Here is an 18,710-nt window from a genome sequence, read left to right on the forward strand (position 1 = left end):
TTCTTCTGTCCCATCAATCATCTGTTACCTCTTTCACCACTGGTTTGGTGAAATGATAAAACGATCTGTGTCTGTTCACACCTTTACTCTACTGGTATTTAGAAGCTTTCCACCAACACCTGTTTACCCCGCTAGACCTGCCTGGTGGCTCTGGCCCCGCCCCGCTCACCTCTACCCACTCTCGCCTGAGAGACAGCATTTTCCTCCTGTGAGTCCAGGCTAAACAAACCTCTTCACTTTCCTGGATCTTTCTCTTCCACTGTTCTGCTTTGGATTACTAAACATCCCTGAGTGTCATACCTACTAACCATCTCTCTGTTCTCTCGGTTTCTTCTTTCTATTGGGTTTGACAGTGTAAGCATGAGTGCTAAACTGTGGACAGAGGAGCAGTTTAACTGCCCTGTGTGTCTGGAGCTCCCAAACGATCCAGTCACCATCCCCTGTGGGCACAGCTACTGCATGGCCTGCATCAAGGACTACTGGAGCAAGGACGACCCCAAGGGGGTCTACAGCTGCCCCCAGTGCCGCCAGACCTTCTGCCCCAAGCCCTCCCTGTCCAGGAACACCATGCTGGCTGAGGCAGTAGAGCAGCTCCGCAAAGGGGCTCTCAAAGCTGACGTGCGTGAGTCTATGCGAAGCGCCCGTGGTGCTGCCGCCTCCTCGTCTAGACCCAAAGGGAAGCTCTCCACCACAGCAGTGCCATGCGACTTGTGCAAAGATGAACAGCGAGCAGCGGTCAAGAGCTGCCTGTCGTGTATGAGCTCATACTGCGAATCCCACCTGAAGCCCCACAAGACCAAGAAGTCCCTGAAGCAGCATGAGCTGATCGCACCCACGGGCAATTTGGCTGAGAAGATCTGCACCCAGCACAAGTACCTGCAGGAGTTCTTCTGTCGCCAGTGTAAAGTGTTTGTCTGCTGGCTGTGCACCAGCAACCAGCACAAAGGCCACGAGAGTGTGTCCACCAAGGCCGAGCGCCTGGACAAACAGGTAGGCAAGAATGGCCTCAGGCACCAAATGAGAAGCTCCCAAAAAAATGGCAGCGATGAGGGGCCCTCAACCAGTTACCAGTGTGTACTGTTATATGAGTTACTGTTAAGAGGTTGGCGGTTCAATCCCCGGCTCCCCCAGGCTGCATGTCGGAGTGTCCTTGGGCGAGATACTGAACCCCGAATTTCCCCTGGCGGCTGTTCTGTTTTTGAATGTGTGTGTGAATGATGAATGCAGATGTAGTGTGAAAGGCGCTAAAACCAGTGCATGCATGCATGGAGCATTAATTTCCTGTTGGTCGACTAAGACGCATTCGAACAAGTTGAACAAGTTGGCTTTATGAACAAAACAGAGACAAGAGAAAAAGGGAGAGAGACTGGTTGGGAAATAAAAGAAAGAACTGGAGTTCAGTCAGACAGACACGCACAAACACACTCCCACGGTCGGTGCGTCCATTGCAGCTGGCTTGCTAGCAATAACATACAGTTAGTACATAAGCTGGGAACAATCACACACACTATAATTAGAAAATCCCACCTTAAACAGGGGCAACTGTTTCTACAATAGGCCACAATCAATACTTTTTAAATACAGTATATCATCACCCTGCCTGCCTTTTAACCGTCCATTGTTCAGTGTAATGGGTTTCTGTTTAAGATGTCTGAGGACATTCCTTACTACATTCCTGTCTGTTCATAACGCTCCACCCTTGGGAGTGTATCTATGTATCAGGGTTATATGTTCAACAGATTAACCTCTTAATATGACAAATTAGGAACACATTTGGAAGGGTTTCATGTTCTCAGCAATGTTTTACCTGTAGGTTAAATATTCAGTGTATGTGTCCCCGGGTCAATATGTTGAAATCATCTACTCACAGCAAGCAGTCTACTGATGTTACACTCCTTCAAACACACACCTTCACATTTGCAGCCATCTTGGCTTTAGACATTGACAGTGGCGAAAAAGAAATTTACCATTCAAACTGCATTTGAAACGTCCATCTCCCTGTCGTTCGAATATAGCCCTTACCAGTCTCTTACAATGTTAGTTTACATCAGGAGACACAATAGTACAAGGTAACTTCACGGGGTTCAAGTTGGCTTGAACGTGTGATTCTCATCTTTCGAACCATAATTTGAAAATTAATGATAAGATCATGGTTGTAAGGTTAGCCCTAACCCCTAATCATAATGAATCAACAATCAACTTTTTACAAATCGTAACAAAAAACAGTATTTGTAAAGCTTTAAAATCACAGGTAAGACTGATGTAAAGCATGTCTTATGTGTTTTATTAAGGGAATATAGAGCTGGGGAACACAGGACCCTGACAACATAGGGATGACACCGCACCATCTCACATTATGTTCAGTGTCACATATACAGCTGTTTCCTCTTGCTTGCGTTTGTCTGTTTGAGTGAGATAGATGGGAATTGTTTTGATGTTGACTCTTTATGTGTAATGCTGTAGAAAGTTATGTCGGAGATCCATGCACAGAATCAGCAGAGACTGAAAGACAGAGAGCAGGAGCTGAAAGACATGAAGACGATGATTGAGGCGATGAAGGTTGGTCAGCAGACTTTTTCTTTTGGGAGCTTTTTCTCTGAGTTGGGTTAACTTGCATCCATTTTGCAAGTGCATGCTTTTTTCCCCCACTATTTCTCAAAATAAAAACCACATTTCCCATAAACCCTGCAATAATGTCACAGTTGTTTTAGATCGGTGCAAGTGGGCCTTACTGCATGTGTATTTTGGCAGACTGAGACATAAACAACTTACCGTTTCTCTCCCTGCCTGCAAAGCGTTCTTCAGACAGGGTCCATGAGGACACGGAGCAGGTGCTGTCGGAGCTGCAGCGCTCAATGGAGCGTCTACAGGAGCTGCTGGAACAGGTGCTGGATGAGGCCAGCCTGGAGAAGCTGGGCCAGGCTCAGGAGGTTGCCGACAGCCTGGAGGCCGAGGTCAAGGAGCTGAGGAGGAGGGACACGGAGATGAAGGACCTGGCCTGCTGTGACGACCACATCCACTATCTGCAGGTAGGCTGGACCAAGTTCATTGAGGGATGGAGGAGGTGGACGGGTCTCCTTTACAGGAAGCTTGAACTCCAATATCTCGTTTAACCACTCCACCTTGACATATTCAGATGCTGATTGACACAGATTTTGTTTACTTTACCTTGCTGTGTCCATGTGGCACTTTGTGTTCTTATGATGTGCATCATTCTGCATGATCAGACCTGCTTCAAACAGGATGCTTTTTTTGTGGTTTTTATTTGAAGTAGTAGAGTTGAAGGTCCGGACTGCTGTAGTCTATACGTTTCCCCCAAGAGTCAAACTCACCGCCACGTTTTCCTTCAGACATATGAGTCCATGTGCAGTCCCCTGGAGTCCGGGGACCTGCCCACTGTGGTGGTCAATCCAGAAGCTTCCTTTGAGCCTGTACGAGACGCCATACTGGCTATCAAGGAGCGAGTGGAGGACCTGTGCAACGAGGAGCTAAGCAAGATCACCAAACAAGGTCTGTCACAAGAGTCTTATCTTGTTTAACCTACCTTCTTTCGTTTTCACGTCTCATCTTATTGTCTGTTCTCTTCCAGTCAATGACACAACACTGTTCACTTTGGGAGACCGTAAGTTCCAAACATGAGCATAACAAAAGTCGCAGGTGGGTTGAGTCTTCTTTCCTAACAATGACTTCCTCTAATCTTTTCTAGCCAACCGGAGTGCAGGACAGAAAGGAGCGATTTTTAAATGTAAGTTTGTTTTTTTTATCTGAATATATTGTACACATACTACATGTTCCATGATCCTGAAACAAATTTTCTGATTATTTCCCCTTTTTTCTGTAGTCTTTTCTGGTCTGGGTTCTCGCAACACAAACAACCGTTCACCAGGTATGTCCAATGCTTTTAAGTCTATGTTTTATGTCCTATCTGTGCATCTTTTCACTTTATTAGATTTTATATAAATACATGTAATATATACATGATTTCTTTCAGCTTCCACAGCTTCCACACCCAGTATCTCAGTTGGAGCGCGGAGTACAGACAGACGAGGACTTGGTACTGTACACTAATGTTCATATGTGTGACAGTATCAAAGGTATTTCAATGTGTAGTCCTTGTTAAACATGACATTCACATTAATTATTCAGGTATAGGGCTCAAAAGTCAGGATGTGAGGAGCAGAGACACACCACGAGGTAAGATTTGATGCTTGAACTAGCAGTTGTCGAAGCAGTAAAAATGTGTGTGTGCACGTTTTTAAACTATGCTTCTTTCTTGTCGCATACAAAGGAAACACGAACTCACCCAGACTTCGGGACAGACAGAGAAGAGAGGAAAGAGAGACGGGTAGGTTCATTCATGCTTTGCCTGGCAGGAGGTCACACTGGCTCTGATTTAAAACCCAAAGACTTCCTGGTAATAATGTGGCTGTTACTTCCTACTGACAGAAATGTTTCTGCATGTCCTCATGTTCTAAAAGTATAGAATTACACAGCATATTCATTTTCAGTTGCTCATTTTGTCCTTTAACTCAGATGCATTAGATCCACTATATCCTTAGGCAGTGGGTGGTTGACTCTGGGTCAGCCCTGGAGTGGTTCCTCTATTACCAGAGTTTTTCAGTTGCTTTTGGTAACTATGTCTCCCAATCTTTAGTGCTTACTAGCAAATGTTAGCATGCTAACATACTTAACTAAGCTGGTGAACATGGTAAACATTGTGCCTACCAACCGTCAACATGTTAAGATTGTCATTATGAACATGTTAGCATTTAGCTCAAAGCACAGCTGTGCCTATATACAGCCATACCTAGCTACTGTAGCGTGGCCGACAATGTCATTGAGCTGCCACGATTAGTCGTTTAATCGATTACTTGTCAACTATAAAAGTAATTGCCAACTATTTTTGTTATTTGTCTAAGAAAAAATGTTCAAATTCTTTTATTCAAGCGTCTTAAAATGTAAATATTTTATGGTTTCTTTCATTTTTCACAAAATAATGTGAATGTCATAAAGTACCCCTTTCAAAATCAGCTTCAGACCCACCTGTTTAGACTTTCCTTTGTTTAGGTGTATTTATTTTTATCTCTATTTTATTTATCTTTTATATTATGTCTCTGTCTATTATGTTTATGTAAGCACTTTGTGACATCCCATCTAAAGTGGTGCTACTACAATAAATAAACTCTTCTTACATGCAGTTCCATGTGAATAATATAGCTTGATAAAATAAATTTAATGTGAATGTACGGTAATAAGCTTTTCAAACATAGTGTTTGGATCAGTAACTAATATATTTGTTAAGATGTTACCAGCTGACACTGGTTGTACTGTATCCCCAACCTTGATCTGACATCTCACATGTCTTCCAAACAGAGAGGGAGACCAGACCCGGCCCCACTCCCAGCCGCAGAGAGTCTCAGTCTCTTTGGAGCAGGTCCAGTCATAGCCAGCGTGTCCCTGCTGCAGCCCCGACCCCAACTCTGACTCCAATCCCAGCCACTCCAACTCCTACCCCAACTCCTGCTCCTGCTCCTGCTCCTGCTCCTGCTCCAGCTCCTGCACCAGCATCAACTGGAGGTAAAATAAATGTTGCAACTTGAATTTACTTTATGGGGGATCAATAAAGGAACATCTTTATCTTATCTCATCTGACAGAAAAATAAATGAGAGTGTAACACCTTTTGTTTTCCATCTCTGACCTTTGTCTTATCCTCCTGGTTCGGTCAGGTTTCAGTCGGATGGCGTCGATCAGCAGCCTCTTTCGCTCCCATCGGCGTGGCACCAGCCAGGCCACCCCAGCTACCCCAGCCAATAACTCACCATCTGCAGGAGGAAACCCATGTGAGATCACGTTCCTATCCGCTATCTAATCACAGCATTAAAACCACTTCAATGATCTGCAGCGGGAGGCAATGGAAAGAGATGAAAAGAAGCAGGGCTTAGATACTAATGTAGATATAGCTTTTTATAGTACATGCTAATATAATATATCAGGACATGCAATTTGTCCTTAATGCTGATGGCCAGTTGTTAATAGCTATTTGCTGTAGCTGCATCTTCTTAAAAAATTAATAAAATAAAAATTATGCTTGAATTAGCAGTTTAAAAGGAGGTGCTGAAAGAAGTTGAAGTATCAGTTGAAGAGCAAGCACTTAACTGCTGAAGTATCAGTTGAACTTTTGAAAAGAGTTTCAGTGTCAAGTGTGGGTGATACATTGATCTGTAAGTGTCAGTCAAAGTGGAAGTCCTGAAAGAATTTAGTGCAAGTTCAAGTGTGTACGCTAAAACATGGTGAAGTGTCAGCTGTTCTGCACTGAAAGCAGTTGGAGTTAAATGTGTATGAACGCTGGAAGTTGGGAGAGCTTTTTTTTTTGTTGTTGTTGTTCAAAGGTGAGGACCTGAAAGGGTTTGAGGTGTCAGTCAAGGTGTAAGCACTGAATTGAGTGGAAACATCAGCTGAAGAGAAAAAGATTAATAGAGTAGAAATATCAGTTGACGTGTAAGTGGTGAAAGGATTTGTATTTGAAGAGCAAGAGATGAAAGCTGCTGAAATGTCAGGTGATGAGTTGAAATTTATTACAAAATTATAACAACACAAAAAGACAGAAAAGCAGAAAGACTTCAAAAGGGATCATTTTTATTTCACCCTGCTAATTTTTCAGCCAAGCTTATTTTCCATGGACTTAAATAATCCTCTTCTTTCACCACCTCAAGTCTTCCAGAAATTCATTACTTTACACAACTCATCTAATATCCTAAATCTGCCTTTTGCACTGCAGTTTGGATAACTTTCACTGCGGGCTCTGGAAAACTTGAAAGAGGATTTAAAAGTATCTGTCAAGCTTAATCTATTAATTTGGTTGTTCAGTATCCAGTTTAGATGAATCTACTGTAGCTGGCGCTCTTCTTTAGAGCAGTCTTCCATGGCAAACATAATGACCTTTATTTCTTAAATAAACATAAATACAAGCAGCAATGTTGTGATGGCCACAGATATCAATAGATACAAGAATCATCCCTGTGTCTCTAGAAACATGTGGACCTTTGAATGCTTGTACAGTATTGTAAGTAAGAATTTTGGGTCTTCTGTGATACTATAGAAAATCTTTACCTCAGTATAGTTATAAAGCACGTTGATTATGTGTGTGATTAAGTGTGTGACTCATGTACACTCAACAGGGGGAATTGATGCTCTGCCTGAAACACCAACAGGAAGTAAGATGTCTTTATATATATATAAAATGAATATTGTTCTTTTGGCTTAATGGTACATTCAGTACTGTTATTTCACATGGACAAGTGTGCGTTAATACTAATGTGTCTAAGATGGTTTTGTAATTGAACAGTTAACCCCAGTCTCTTCCTGGACTTGCCCACACCTGACACCGTGATGCACTCTCCTGCTTTCCCTGCATGTGAGTTCATGTAACTTTTATCTTCGTGGTATCGACATTTTGAGATGAGAAACTGCAAATAAATGAAACATTAAAAAAATCTAAATATAATATAAATACAATGATTCATCCAACAAAAAACCCAGCAAAATAAACAAAATCAATGTCTCTCTCTCTTTGTGCATGAGCTTACGTACAGTATTGTTTGGTTTTCCAGTGAGAGAAATCAACATTGACAGCATCCAGGCCCCAGAGCCGAGGACCAGAGAGGAGTTCCTACAGTGTGAGTGTCAATGCTTCGCTTCAATGTTACATTTTAGATCTTAGATGACTTTCTACACTGAGCAATCAGGCTTTCACTGAGAAAAACTTTTGCAGGACTAATGACTCATGTCATGTCTGCCGCAGTGATTGCTAAAAAAAACAGTCAACCCTCGGCGCTTATTGCTGTTCATGTTTACTTAAAGAAATCTGAGAAAATACTAAGTTTATTAGGGGTTTGTACAGGTGCTTTCTGCTGTTTCACATGATCGTCATCAACTTGTTTACTGACATGGACAAGAAATTCTAAGAGCTCCATGGATGAAACCGTAACAGCTACTGAGCTAACATGTCAACAGATCCATCTTCATAGCAACTGTGCAAACTCCGCCTGCTGATGTAGACCATGTGATACAGTAGAAAAGAACTGAAAAAAGCTAGTAAGGGGCAAAGGTCAAGCATGAACTTAATTTCTCCTCCCTTTCCTAGACACTGTGATGTTGACCCTTGACCCAAATACGGCCCACCGGCGGCTGGTTCTCTCCGAGGGCCACACCAAAGCCACCCTGCAAGGGACATCGCAGCCCTACCCCGACACTCCCCAGCGTTTCGACGGCTGGACCCAGGTGATGTGCCCAACCCCGCTGTATGGCGAGCGCTGTTACTGGGAGGTGGAGTGGAGAGGCCGGGGCTCCTCCATTGGCGTGGCCTATGGGGCGATGAACAGGAAGGGCTCAGACGCCAGGTCGGGGCTCGGTTACAACGCCCAGTCCTGGACCCTGGAGCTGTCGGACACCTGCTGCTCAGCCATGCACGAAAATGAGAAGAGGGACATACCGGTCACCTACTCGCCCCGCCTGGGCATTTACCTGGACCTGTCCACAGGGACGCTAGCGTTCTACAGCGTGGCAGGGAGCATGACACACCTCCACACATTCCGCGCCAACTTCACCCAGCCTCTGTACGCTGCCTTCGGCGTGGGCAGTGGAGTCGGGGTCGGTCTGGACTTTGCCCTCGGCCAGTTCAGCTCCAGCTCTGACAGCATCAAGATCTGTCCCATATGAGGATGCAGGATGGAAGGCAGTGATTGGCGGACAGGGGTGGACAGTAACTAAGTACATTTACTGAAGTACACATTTGAGGTAGTCTACTTGTACTTTACTTGGGTACTTTCTTTTTATACCACTTCCTACTTCAACTCCACTACAAGTTAGTGGGAAATATTTACTTCACTTAATTTAGCTGACAGATTTAATTACTAGTTACAGACAACACATGAAGCTTTAATGATGTTATGCTATAAATTAAACTGTGCAACAGTTTAAACAGATAAAACGATTGACAGAAATAAATCAGCATTGTCATTTTTTATTTGATGGTTCTAGTTTCACGAATGTGAAAATTTACAGCTTTACGGCTCCTCTTAATTATTTTAATAATTTAAATGTATTTATTTATTTATTTATTTTGAGGTCTGGGCGGTTGGTTGGACAAAATAAGCATGGGAACGGTGTCACTTTGGGCTCTGGGTAATTGCGATGGCATTTCTCACTATTTTCAGAATTTTTACAAACCAACCAATCAATCGATGAATGGAGAAAATTATAAATGATTAATCCATGATGAAAATAAAAATTAGATACAGTCAAAATAGCTATCTATAACAGTAAAATTCTGTTTTTACATGACTGTATGAGTAATAATAACAATATATAATATGTATTAGTATAATTATGGGCTGAAATATGTGTCACTTTTACTTTAAGTACTTTTTCCTAAATATACTTACATACTTTTACTTAAATAACATTTTCAATGCATGACTTTTACTTGAGAAAAGGATCTGAATACTTTGTCCACCACTTTTTGGCATTCATGTCGATAAAACAACTGACTTCAGAGTATAACAGAGCAGCTTGGAAGTGGTCATAATGATCAAACTCATTCCAAACGGTCAGGACACAAAGACTGGAAGTCTGGTTTCACCTGATCTTTTTTTCTTTCAGCTTGTATACTGCCTTAGTGAAAGAAGTTTCTGTTCTCCACAAAAAGCTAAACTTGCACTGAGTCCGTGGCTCCATGGATGGACGGTCCACCACTTTGGTCCAGACTGAAATATCTCAAACCACTGGATGGATTCCTATGAAATTTTATACTGACATTTGTGGTCCCTAAAGGATGAATTGTAATGACTTTGGTAATCTGACCTTTCCTCTAGTGCTGCTGAGAGGTTGACGTTTGTGGTAAGGAGTGGAACAAATTGACAAATGATAGATGGACTGCTTTCAAATTTGGTTTAGATATTCATGTCTCCTCAGGATAAATTGTTATAATTCTGATGATCCTTTGACTTTTCATTTTGTGCCATCAGGTTAAAATTTTTAATTTGTCCAATACTTTGGTTTGGGGAGGCATTAGCTCAGTCTGTTAAGACTTGGCTTAGAAACCGGTGGGTCTCTGGATCGAGTCCACCACGAACCAATGCTGAAGGTGTCCTCTGAGCAAGGCCCTGAACCCCGAAACGCACCCTGGGAGCTGTACGATGGCAGCCCACTGCTCCTAAAAAGGATGGATTAAATGCAGAGAACTATTTTCCCCTTCCCTTTTACAGAATTGCCCCTCGGGAATCAAAGTATTTCTGATTCTGACCTGCAAAACGAAAGACTGCTTTATTAAGTGATGATTGTCAGTGAGCCAGTGGCTTTGTTTCCATTGCTTTATTAAAAAAAAAAAAAGAAGAGACAACTGAATAATAACCATGAGTAGTACAGATCATGAAAAAAAAAAAAAAAAATCACAGGACATTTTATACTTTAAACAAAGAAAGACACATACCTGCTTTACTGGAAAACAGTGGATATGACAACTATGACAAATCTGAAACGATATAACAGTCTGGATGTGCCTTCTTTCCTGTTCTCTTCAATCCCACACATGTACAAAACAATAAACTGAAGCGCTTCTTCCTTTATTAAATGCGATAGTCAATTAGCACAAAACATATCACATAAACATATGTGAGCCAGAGTATTCAATTTCCTCAAAATAAAATAAAAGTAACACTTTTGGCTTGATGTGGATTCCCTTCTGTGGGCCTCTTCATGTGGAAAGCAAAACGAAATTTCTACATATATTAAAAAATCTTGTGTTAGCTGACATTGTTACAATAGGCACACATTATGCTAAAATTTCTCATTAATATGTTAGACTCTATATACTTCAAATAGTGGTGTCACTTAAACAAAAGGTTAAATGAAAAAGTGCAGGAGCTGAGTGGGAGGGATTGGCTGGATTAATGAACGTCAGGGACAGCAGCGCTGACGGCTGGATGGCCACAGGGGTCAAGCACAAAGCTCTATGCTTCCTTTTATTTAAACATGATATTTTATATTATAAAGTAGTATGTGGATGAACTATGTGCTTTCCTCCAGGAATACTCCCACCTGCTGGCCAATGTGAGAACCACATATGAGGTTGAAATAACCCCGAGACACCAAGCACAGAAAACAACCACGTACTGTATACTAAACCTGGATGTGATACACAACAAAAAAAATGTGTCAATGGATTTCCCCTCTTAACAGACCAAAACTGAACGTCCCACAGGCCTGAGATAAAGAATACTCAACAATAAAAGTCCTAGAAGCGGTGGTGAAATATTTTCAACCAAGCAGTGCTGCTCAAACGAACACAAACTCAACCGCCAAATCCCACAGAGTTGAACTAATATATACAAACATGTCTAAACAGGAACACAAAAGTGCTAGCTTCTATTTAAGGACCTGAAGGAAAAAGGCAGACTCATTTCTTTATTTGCCTGCCGATATGGATCTGACCCTTGCCTTCAGTGCGGCCCAACCAGTGTGCCGACAGGTGCATGCAGGGGCCTGTAGGCAAGTTCGCTTTGGACGTGTCATGCAGACGCTTGCAAAAGGCGGAGAAAAGGGGAACGGCACATGGACGGTCACCAAATATCCGTGCGACAATGGATTACTGTAAAATAATTATAATATTAATACTGGCATGTTAATGGCATGGTCTGATTACAAGATTAGCCTGGCAGTATGCCGTTAAGCTAGCTAGCACTTAAAAGTCCAAGTAAATCCCTTCTTTTCTGACTTCAAATTATTTGCAGATGATACTGTTTTATTACAGACTAAAGATTTTCCAATCCACTACAGAACAAGCCCTTTAAAATATCAAGACTCTGGATGCTCAGCCTTTCTCTCTTCGCCTTTCACTTACTTTCTCTTCTGACCACACTCTCCCTTCCTTCCATACCTTTATCTTAACTCTTATTCTTTTCTAATCCACGTCCACAAACCTTCGTACACTTACTTACGTTGTCCTTTACCCAACCTCCTCTACCTGTACCTGAACATCCAGAGCCTAGCAGGAAAACCACATAACCTTATTAAGATTCATACACAACTGAGAAGGTACCGAGAGCTGAATAACCCACTCAGAGGCAAGAAAAGGCCTCCATAAGTCGCATAATGGCAAACATCTACACAGACACTGCGGCGTTGCTAAAAACAGTCAATTTAGTTCAATTGTGCTTTAAAATTAAGTCATAAAAAGGAGGGGATTGTTCTGCCCACCGGATGCCCTGACTCCTCTCTCCAAAGGCAAAAAGGAAGAGATATGAAGGGAGGAAGAAGAGGATGGAGGTGTAAAGGAGGGGTTCATGTTCTGGAGTGTTTGCCCTCCCTCCCGGTCCATCCACCTCTCCCCTTCAGCGTTTGGTTGAACTTGATGGGGCATGGGGGACAGAGGCAAGGTGCCGGCGACGTTCTTTGGGGTTTCCCCAGGGTGATGGAGGGAGGGCCAAGGAGGTGGGGTGAGGAGGAGGTGGAGGATTACCAGCTGACTTCCCCGCTCGGGCACCAATCATGGCTGGGAGGCTCTGGTTGCGCCTCAAGCCATCCAATAGGCTTCCTCCGCCTGCTGACACAAAAGTAGAAGAATCCTGTCGTGGCACTGAAGCCTCAGACTCTGAACCCTGGAGCACCTTGGTGAACCCGAGCCGCCGCAACCTCTCCACTAGGCCAACACTGACTGGGTCAGGTCTGGCTCTGCCCGATTTAGGGGACGGGACCAGGGCTGGAGTTTCCAAGGAAGGGCTTGGCAGGTCGGGATGTGGTGCACGGCCCAGATTCAACCCGTAAACGTCCTGGAGAAAAAGCTCTGCTGGCCGTGAAGCTAGGAAATTGTCAGCCGGGTGTTGGCGGGACTCCATGGGCACCGGGGAGGGAGCAGGTGAGTGGGAAGGAGAGTTAGGGGGTGTGCTTGGGAGGAGGTGGAAGAGGGGCTGCCGGGGTGTGGGTTTTGGGGATGGAGGAGGGGTGTCAGTGGAGACTTGTGCAGAAATGCCCCTCTCCAGGACCAGCTTGGCCAGGCCGCTGGTGGGCGCAGGGGGACGTCGAGGGGGAAAGGAGTCACCCAGACTCAGTCTGCAAGGAGTCACAGGGGTGCTGGGACCTGTCCTCATGGAGCTGGGTGTGTTGGCGAAGAGGGGCGACTGAGAACTGAAAAACATGAAGACAGAAACAAGGTGAGAAAAGAGAGGCACATATTAGCGTTTCATTCGAACAATGGCTATTGTTAGCATGCCCAGCTAACTAACTGAGGTTGCTGCTCTATTCTTACTTCCAATACCAAGCACATTATCACATCATTAACTAACTACATCAGTTCATGAGGTTACAGAATACATTTAAAAAAAGGTTTGCCGGAACTTGTAGCTGTTTATCATGATATAGTGTATGTAGCCATAAAGCGCACATTTTAAAACAAATCAGCTGGAAACATTAAAAAGTCAGCCAGAGTTTTAAACCAATTTATGGAGCTTAACGTTAGCTAAATTAACAAGCTACCTCCACTGACTTCCATAAATCATTGTAAACTGCATAATGTGCAGTGCTGGAACAGAAGGCTTAAAAGGTATAACTAGCTAACTAAGGAAGGCAGAGATTAGCGAATGGTCAGTTGCCTGCACAGGCCTCTACATGGTCTATCTGGATTTTTGTTATAAAGCAATGGCTTTAAATAAGATGCCTGCCCTCGATAGGATGTCATTATTCTTTCTCATTAATCGTACCCCTTCATTTCCTGTCGTCCCATCACTAATCAGGCCGTAATTAAAAAAAGAAATGTTATAAAAGTTCTCCTATGAAGAGGACTTACCTTGAGGTCACCTGTGTGATGTCACTGGGGTGCAGGATGCGACAGGTGGTGAAGGTATACGTGGAGAAGGTGGAGCTCTGGCACTTGCCTGGATTTTGGACTGAACACACAATAAATCATATTGTGAGAAAAACAATCCTACTCGTGATGGCAACAATGAGCTCATCCTAAAATTCCTCATTGAAATACAGTGTATTGCACAAGTAGTTTTTACCAGAGGAAGATGCTGTTGTTGACGTCGAGGTACAAATCTGACTTTGTGATAGGACCGTTGCTGTACACGCTCCTGGAGTGGGCTGAGACGTCAGGCTGGATTTCTCAGTGACATGCCGGTTTGCGGGGGTCAGACACAGGTCTGATCTGACAGAGGAGGAAGTGGCAGGTGTCCCAGGTGATGTCGGCAGAGTTTGAGAGAGAGGAGGGACAGGGAGAGGCGAGACAGAATGCTTTCTGTCTTTCCTCTCCTCTGGCGTAGACGAAAAGCACACCTTGAAAGTAATCCCACTTTCCTCCTCTTCCTCATCCTCCTCTTCCTTACCCCGCTCCGCGGCCCCCTTCTCCACGACACCTGTCTCTCTGTGCTCTTCATCCTCCTCATCCTCCTCCATGTCAGACAAGCGGTAGACAGAATCCTGAACCAGTGGGCAGAAACCCTTGGTCACCACCCCAGGGTGGGGGTCCAGGATGGTGGCCAGGTGGGGTTTCGCCAGCTGCTGCCAGTGATGGAGAGTCAGTGAGCCTGAAAAAGAAATGACAGAATTTTACGGTTTGAAAAATGCCCTTAGAGTCACTGAAAACCTTTATCTCAGCAGTTAAAGGCACCCAGAAGCAACCTAACAAATCATTTGTGTTTCCTAATAAACAAACTGGATTGCAAAAGCAGCAAGTGATTTTTTGGAATTTGCTATGCCACTGCATGAAAAAAAAAAGATTAATAAAGAATACTTTATTTATCCCGCTAGGGGAAATTCAATTTAGTTATGTTCACGTACTGTCAACAACAGTTTTAATTTTTAGTAATTTTCTACTGGAGTTTTTATAGTAGCTTTTGCTGATGAAACTGGGAGCAGGTTGCACCAGCTCTTTTATACAAATACACATGACTAAATTAAAAGCGGTTCCACCACACAAACTAGTTCTTACGTAGAGATTAGTTGTTACTAAATACACATATACACCCAGTTACTGTCAGGTGTTAACGGTTGCATAGCTAACTCAACTAACTGACATTAGCATGTTAACATGACTCGTGTATAAATAATATAGTCCATATTTAGTAACTAACCAGACATTTTTACCAAAATGCAGTTTAATGATGTTGTAAACTGGCTTTTTACTGTTTTGTGGCAAACACATTAGCCTAAAATGACCCAAATAGCAGTGAAAAAGTTTTTTTACTCATTCTCAAGTGCATGAACAACACATAAACATACATATTTATCCATATAAACAGATATAAAATAACAAAGGAACACCAACTTTTACAAAAGGATTCCTACCAACCAATTATTTAGCTACTAGCTAAGATGTTTCTATTTTAATGGGGAAACCAAATTTAGTGAGGTAAATTTTATACTTTCTACACATTCTTGGTAATAGCAGCCCAGTCCAGCAGGCTGTTGTACCAGCCATGTGTAAGTTCAAACAATGCTTTTTTTGAACATTATAACTTATTGGGCTTAACCATATAAGTTAGTTACAAAGCAAAGTTAAATATGACTTTAAATGAATCCCTCCACCGAGCAGGTCTAAGTCATTCCATATATTGTTTCATATACATTTGTTTCCTACTTTGGTGTAGGAGTGTAGGAAAGGGCCCTCCCTGAGCTCCTCCAGTCTGAGTGCAGAGGGAGCCAGCCAGTCACTGTGCATCAAGAAATGTGTCGACAATAATTCTGCTTCAAATTAAATCGGTCACACATTTGACAGATGCTCTGCCTTCGTTGCTTTGTGTTAAATGGATAACTTCACCTTCCATGGGCTTGACGATCTGAAGCTTCTCAGGCAGGAAGGTCTTGAACAGGCTGGAGCTGATGGAGAGCTCTGACAGGTTGGAGAAAGAGGAGAACATGCTGCCCATCGGCGAGCTGCAGCCGCTGCCCTCCCCGTCTGCCTCCGCCCCTGCCAGCGCCTGCAGCTTCTTCTCGCGCTCCGCCTGGAAGAACTGACGCTCGCACAGGAAGTTCTGCCGTCGCAAAGACAAGCGGTGGAGGGCTTTGGTCAGGTCGTTTCCTCCTGGAGATCCAGGCTGGCCTAGTCGCACCTCCTCCCTGCAAACACAGACACACGTAGTGAGTCCACACTTCGGTTAAAATGCAAGACAGGAAGCGAATACGTTATCTTTGCAACGTACCCCTGAGTGGACGAGAAGGGCTGTGCTGTCATCACTAGAGAGCTCTGTCCCGAGCCGGGGATAGGAGGGGTGGCCGAAGCTGCCCGCGATGCAGAAGCATTGATGGAGCGGACTGTTTGGAAGACTCGCTTCTGGGATACTCTGCAGGGAGAAGAGGTTAAAAGATCAGAGACATGGTCCACAAATTGTCAAGATACTGTAGACTATTGTACCAGTTAGTGAAAGCAGCTGTTGTGTCCATGAGGATGATTATAACCTACAATATCACTGCCATCCGTCCAAGTCCAAGACTAGTAATGTAATTAAATGTGGATTATTGGACCCAGTGCTTGAAGTGCCCTATAAAACTAGTTTGGATTTATGTGAAGGGCTATAAAGAGGACTCAATATATCACGGCCACACTCACTATATCACCCAATCTGTGTCAGGAAGTGGGATTTAATTGTTTTTAAGAAGCAGAAAATCGAACCCAGTCTAAGTAAGAATAAAAAAAACATCGTACGTTTCTGACCTTTGGTCCTGAAAGGTGGTCTCTTCCTCAACACTCAGCTCTCTCCTCATGGTGCCCTCGATCTCTGCTGCCAGAGAGTCCTACACACACACACACACACTTTATTCACAGCACAGCCACTAGGTTTCCCAGGCTGCTCGGGTTCAACATATTTGAACCTTTAGCACTATGCCCTTCAGGACTCAGTTCTCCATTCAACTCTTTCTCCGTGCGTGAGTGTGTCTCTCTCACCATGGGGTAGAGGCCGTAGGAAAGGTGCCTTCGCATCCCAGCACAGGGAGTGTTTTTACTGCGAAGCTCTCTGATCTCCTCCTGGGATTCATGGAGCATCTCTACACACTCTGCATTCCTGTCCGCCAACTCGTTCAGCTGCAGCACACACACACACACACATACACACACACAGTGGTTATTTAAATAGATTTGTTTCTGCAATTAATTAAGCAATAATTAATTAAATTAGGCATTATTCAGAATGTAAATGTATAATTTAATTTGTCATGTCTTAACAAATTCTTTAAAAATTCTATTAATATATTTACAAAATTAACATAATTACTAATTCAAGAAAAAAATGTTCTTAAATGAGACACTTTAACTATTATAATGTATTTGTTATTCTATTTAAATAAAAAAATCACTCAATTTAATAATTCGAAACTGTCTTAAAGCCAACCCGTACATCTGTCATTTACTTTTATCTGCGACCACTTTACATAAAACTGGTTCAGAGTCCATTCATAGACACATGAGTAGCTCCTGTGAGTGTGTGAGACTGTACCTCTGCTGTTAGCTGTCTCTGAGCATCTTTAGAGGCCTGCAGGTGGATCCTCAACTCCTCTTTCTCCAGAGCCAGCTGCGGAGAAACAACACACACACCATACGCATTTAAACACAAACACACTCTCATGATAAATGTATTCACTTGTTCACTTCTGTTGTTCTGACCAAAGACAATGTGACACTGTTTATTTCTTTAGCCTTGGTGCATTACCCTTTTGACTAGGATTGTTGTTGGATAGCATTTTATCAAAATTAATCTAGTCTTAAAATTTGTAATAAAAGAAACAACTAAAACTCAAAGATTTCAATGAGCTCAGCCAGTTTTGAGTGGAGTGTAATTTTTGGTCACTATTCATAGATAAAACTGTATATGACACACTGAAAAAACAGCCTACTTACTCTGCACAACAGTCCTGATTCAGAACTATAAAGTTATTCATCTTAAAACATGGATCAGCTAGACTGTTCCACTAGAAATGCATCGCCACTCTGATATAACAAAGTGGTGCTTCTTTTGCCTCACAAGTGATCTTTGGCCACTGGCTTGGGGAGAGCACATTGATCAAGACAAAGGTATCATTTTGATGATTGTCATCAGATTCATTACTCGAGTCTGAGCCAAGTCCAAGTCATGTGACCCAAGTTCACACTCCGGTACATTATGCATACAGCTATCTGTAACAGTAGATCCGTCTCTCCTCACCTCCTTCACCCTGTGTTGCAGCTCAACTATCTGGGACAGCAGCTGAGCGATTTCCTCCTGGTGTCTGAGCAGCTCCTCGTTCTTTTGAGACAGTTCATCTGTCAGAGACACCATCTGGCTGTTGGACTCACCTACAACCAACACACACACGAAAGTTAAAATGAGCTTTCCAGACGTGACACTGTGTCCTTTGAGTGTAAATGCGTGTGCATCTCACTCACGGAGCTCCTTCACACAGTCGCTCACTAGCTGCTGCTCCTTCTCCTCATAGGTGACGGTGTCTCTCTTCAGTTGATTCGCCTGGGATGGAGATGTTGAGAGGAAGCAGTTAGCATTTCCAACATCTCATAACTCACACGCTTTTTCCGCTGTCTGCGCATTTCATCATCCTAAGGGACTTCGACATCTAGAATTAGCGCCCCATGATTTTATGCCTCCGCCAACGAGTCAAGTAGCACTTTACATGAGTATCTGTCCAGACTCATAATATATGTAGTGTACACTTGGAAAGAATAGAA

The 18,710-nt window shown here is 43.1% G+C and overlaps 2 protein-coding genes across 7 annotated transcripts in view; one reads left to right on the forward strand and one right to left on the reverse strand.

Annotated features, from left to right (window-relative positions):
- Positions 1-10,442, forward strand: trim25l (tripartite motif containing 25, like). The gene is made up of 17 exons (XM_038717562.1): positions 1-208; positions 354-990; positions 2,464-2,559; positions 2,796-3,029; positions 3,351-3,510; positions 3,590-3,622; positions 3,707-3,745; positions 3,842-3,886; positions 3,992-4,054; positions 4,147-4,194; positions 4,289-4,345; positions 5,374-5,577; positions 5,728-5,841; positions 7,180-7,215; positions 7,347-7,415; positions 7,612-7,677; positions 8,145-10,442. Exons 2-17 carry the CDS (start codon positions 361-363, stop codon positions 8,717-8,719), a joined length of 2,469 nt encoding a protein of 822 aa, XP_038573490.1. The 5' UTR covers positions 1-208; positions 354-360; the 3' UTR covers positions 8,720-10,442.
- The window catches only part of trak2 (trafficking protein, kinesin binding 2), a 20,254-nt gene continuing 11,915 nt past the window's right edge, over positions 10,372-18,710 (reverse strand). For 5 of the 6 annotated variants that reach the window (XM_038717505.1, XM_038717522.1, XM_038717548.1 and 2 more), the window contains 10 exons: positions 18,414-18,492; positions 18,193-18,323; positions 17,488-17,562; positions 16,938-17,075; positions 16,698-16,786; positions 16,195-16,335; positions 15,813-16,111; positions 14,056-14,580; positions 13,842-13,941; positions 10,372-13,183 (listed from right to left, as the gene is read on the reverse strand). In XM_038717505.1, the coding sequence (XP_038573433.1) occupies positions 12,391-13,183; positions 13,842-13,941; positions 14,056-14,580; positions 15,813-16,111; positions 16,195-16,335; positions 16,698-16,786; positions 16,938-17,075; positions 17,488-17,562; positions 18,193-18,323; positions 18,414-18,492 (2,370 nt within the window). In that variant the 3' untranslated portion in view covers positions 10,372-12,390. The remainder of the gene's footprint in view (positions 13,184-13,841; positions 13,942-14,055; positions 14,581-15,812; positions 16,112-16,194; positions 16,336-16,697; positions 16,787-16,937; positions 17,076-17,487; positions 17,563-18,192; positions 18,324-18,413; positions 18,493-18,710) is intronic. The other variant, XM_038717512.1, reaches the window with a different exon arrangement.

The sequence above is a fragment of the Micropterus salmoides genome, unplaced genomic scaffold (genome assembly GCF_014851395.1).
Source record: "Micropterus salmoides isolate LMB-PRFRI ecotype aquatic unplaced genomic scaffold, ASM1485139v1 Ms_hic_scaffold_1, whole genome shotgun sequence".
NCBI classification, from domain to species: domain Eukaryota; kingdom Metazoa; phylum Chordata; class Actinopteri; order Centrarchiformes; family Centrarchidae; genus Micropterus; species Micropterus salmoides.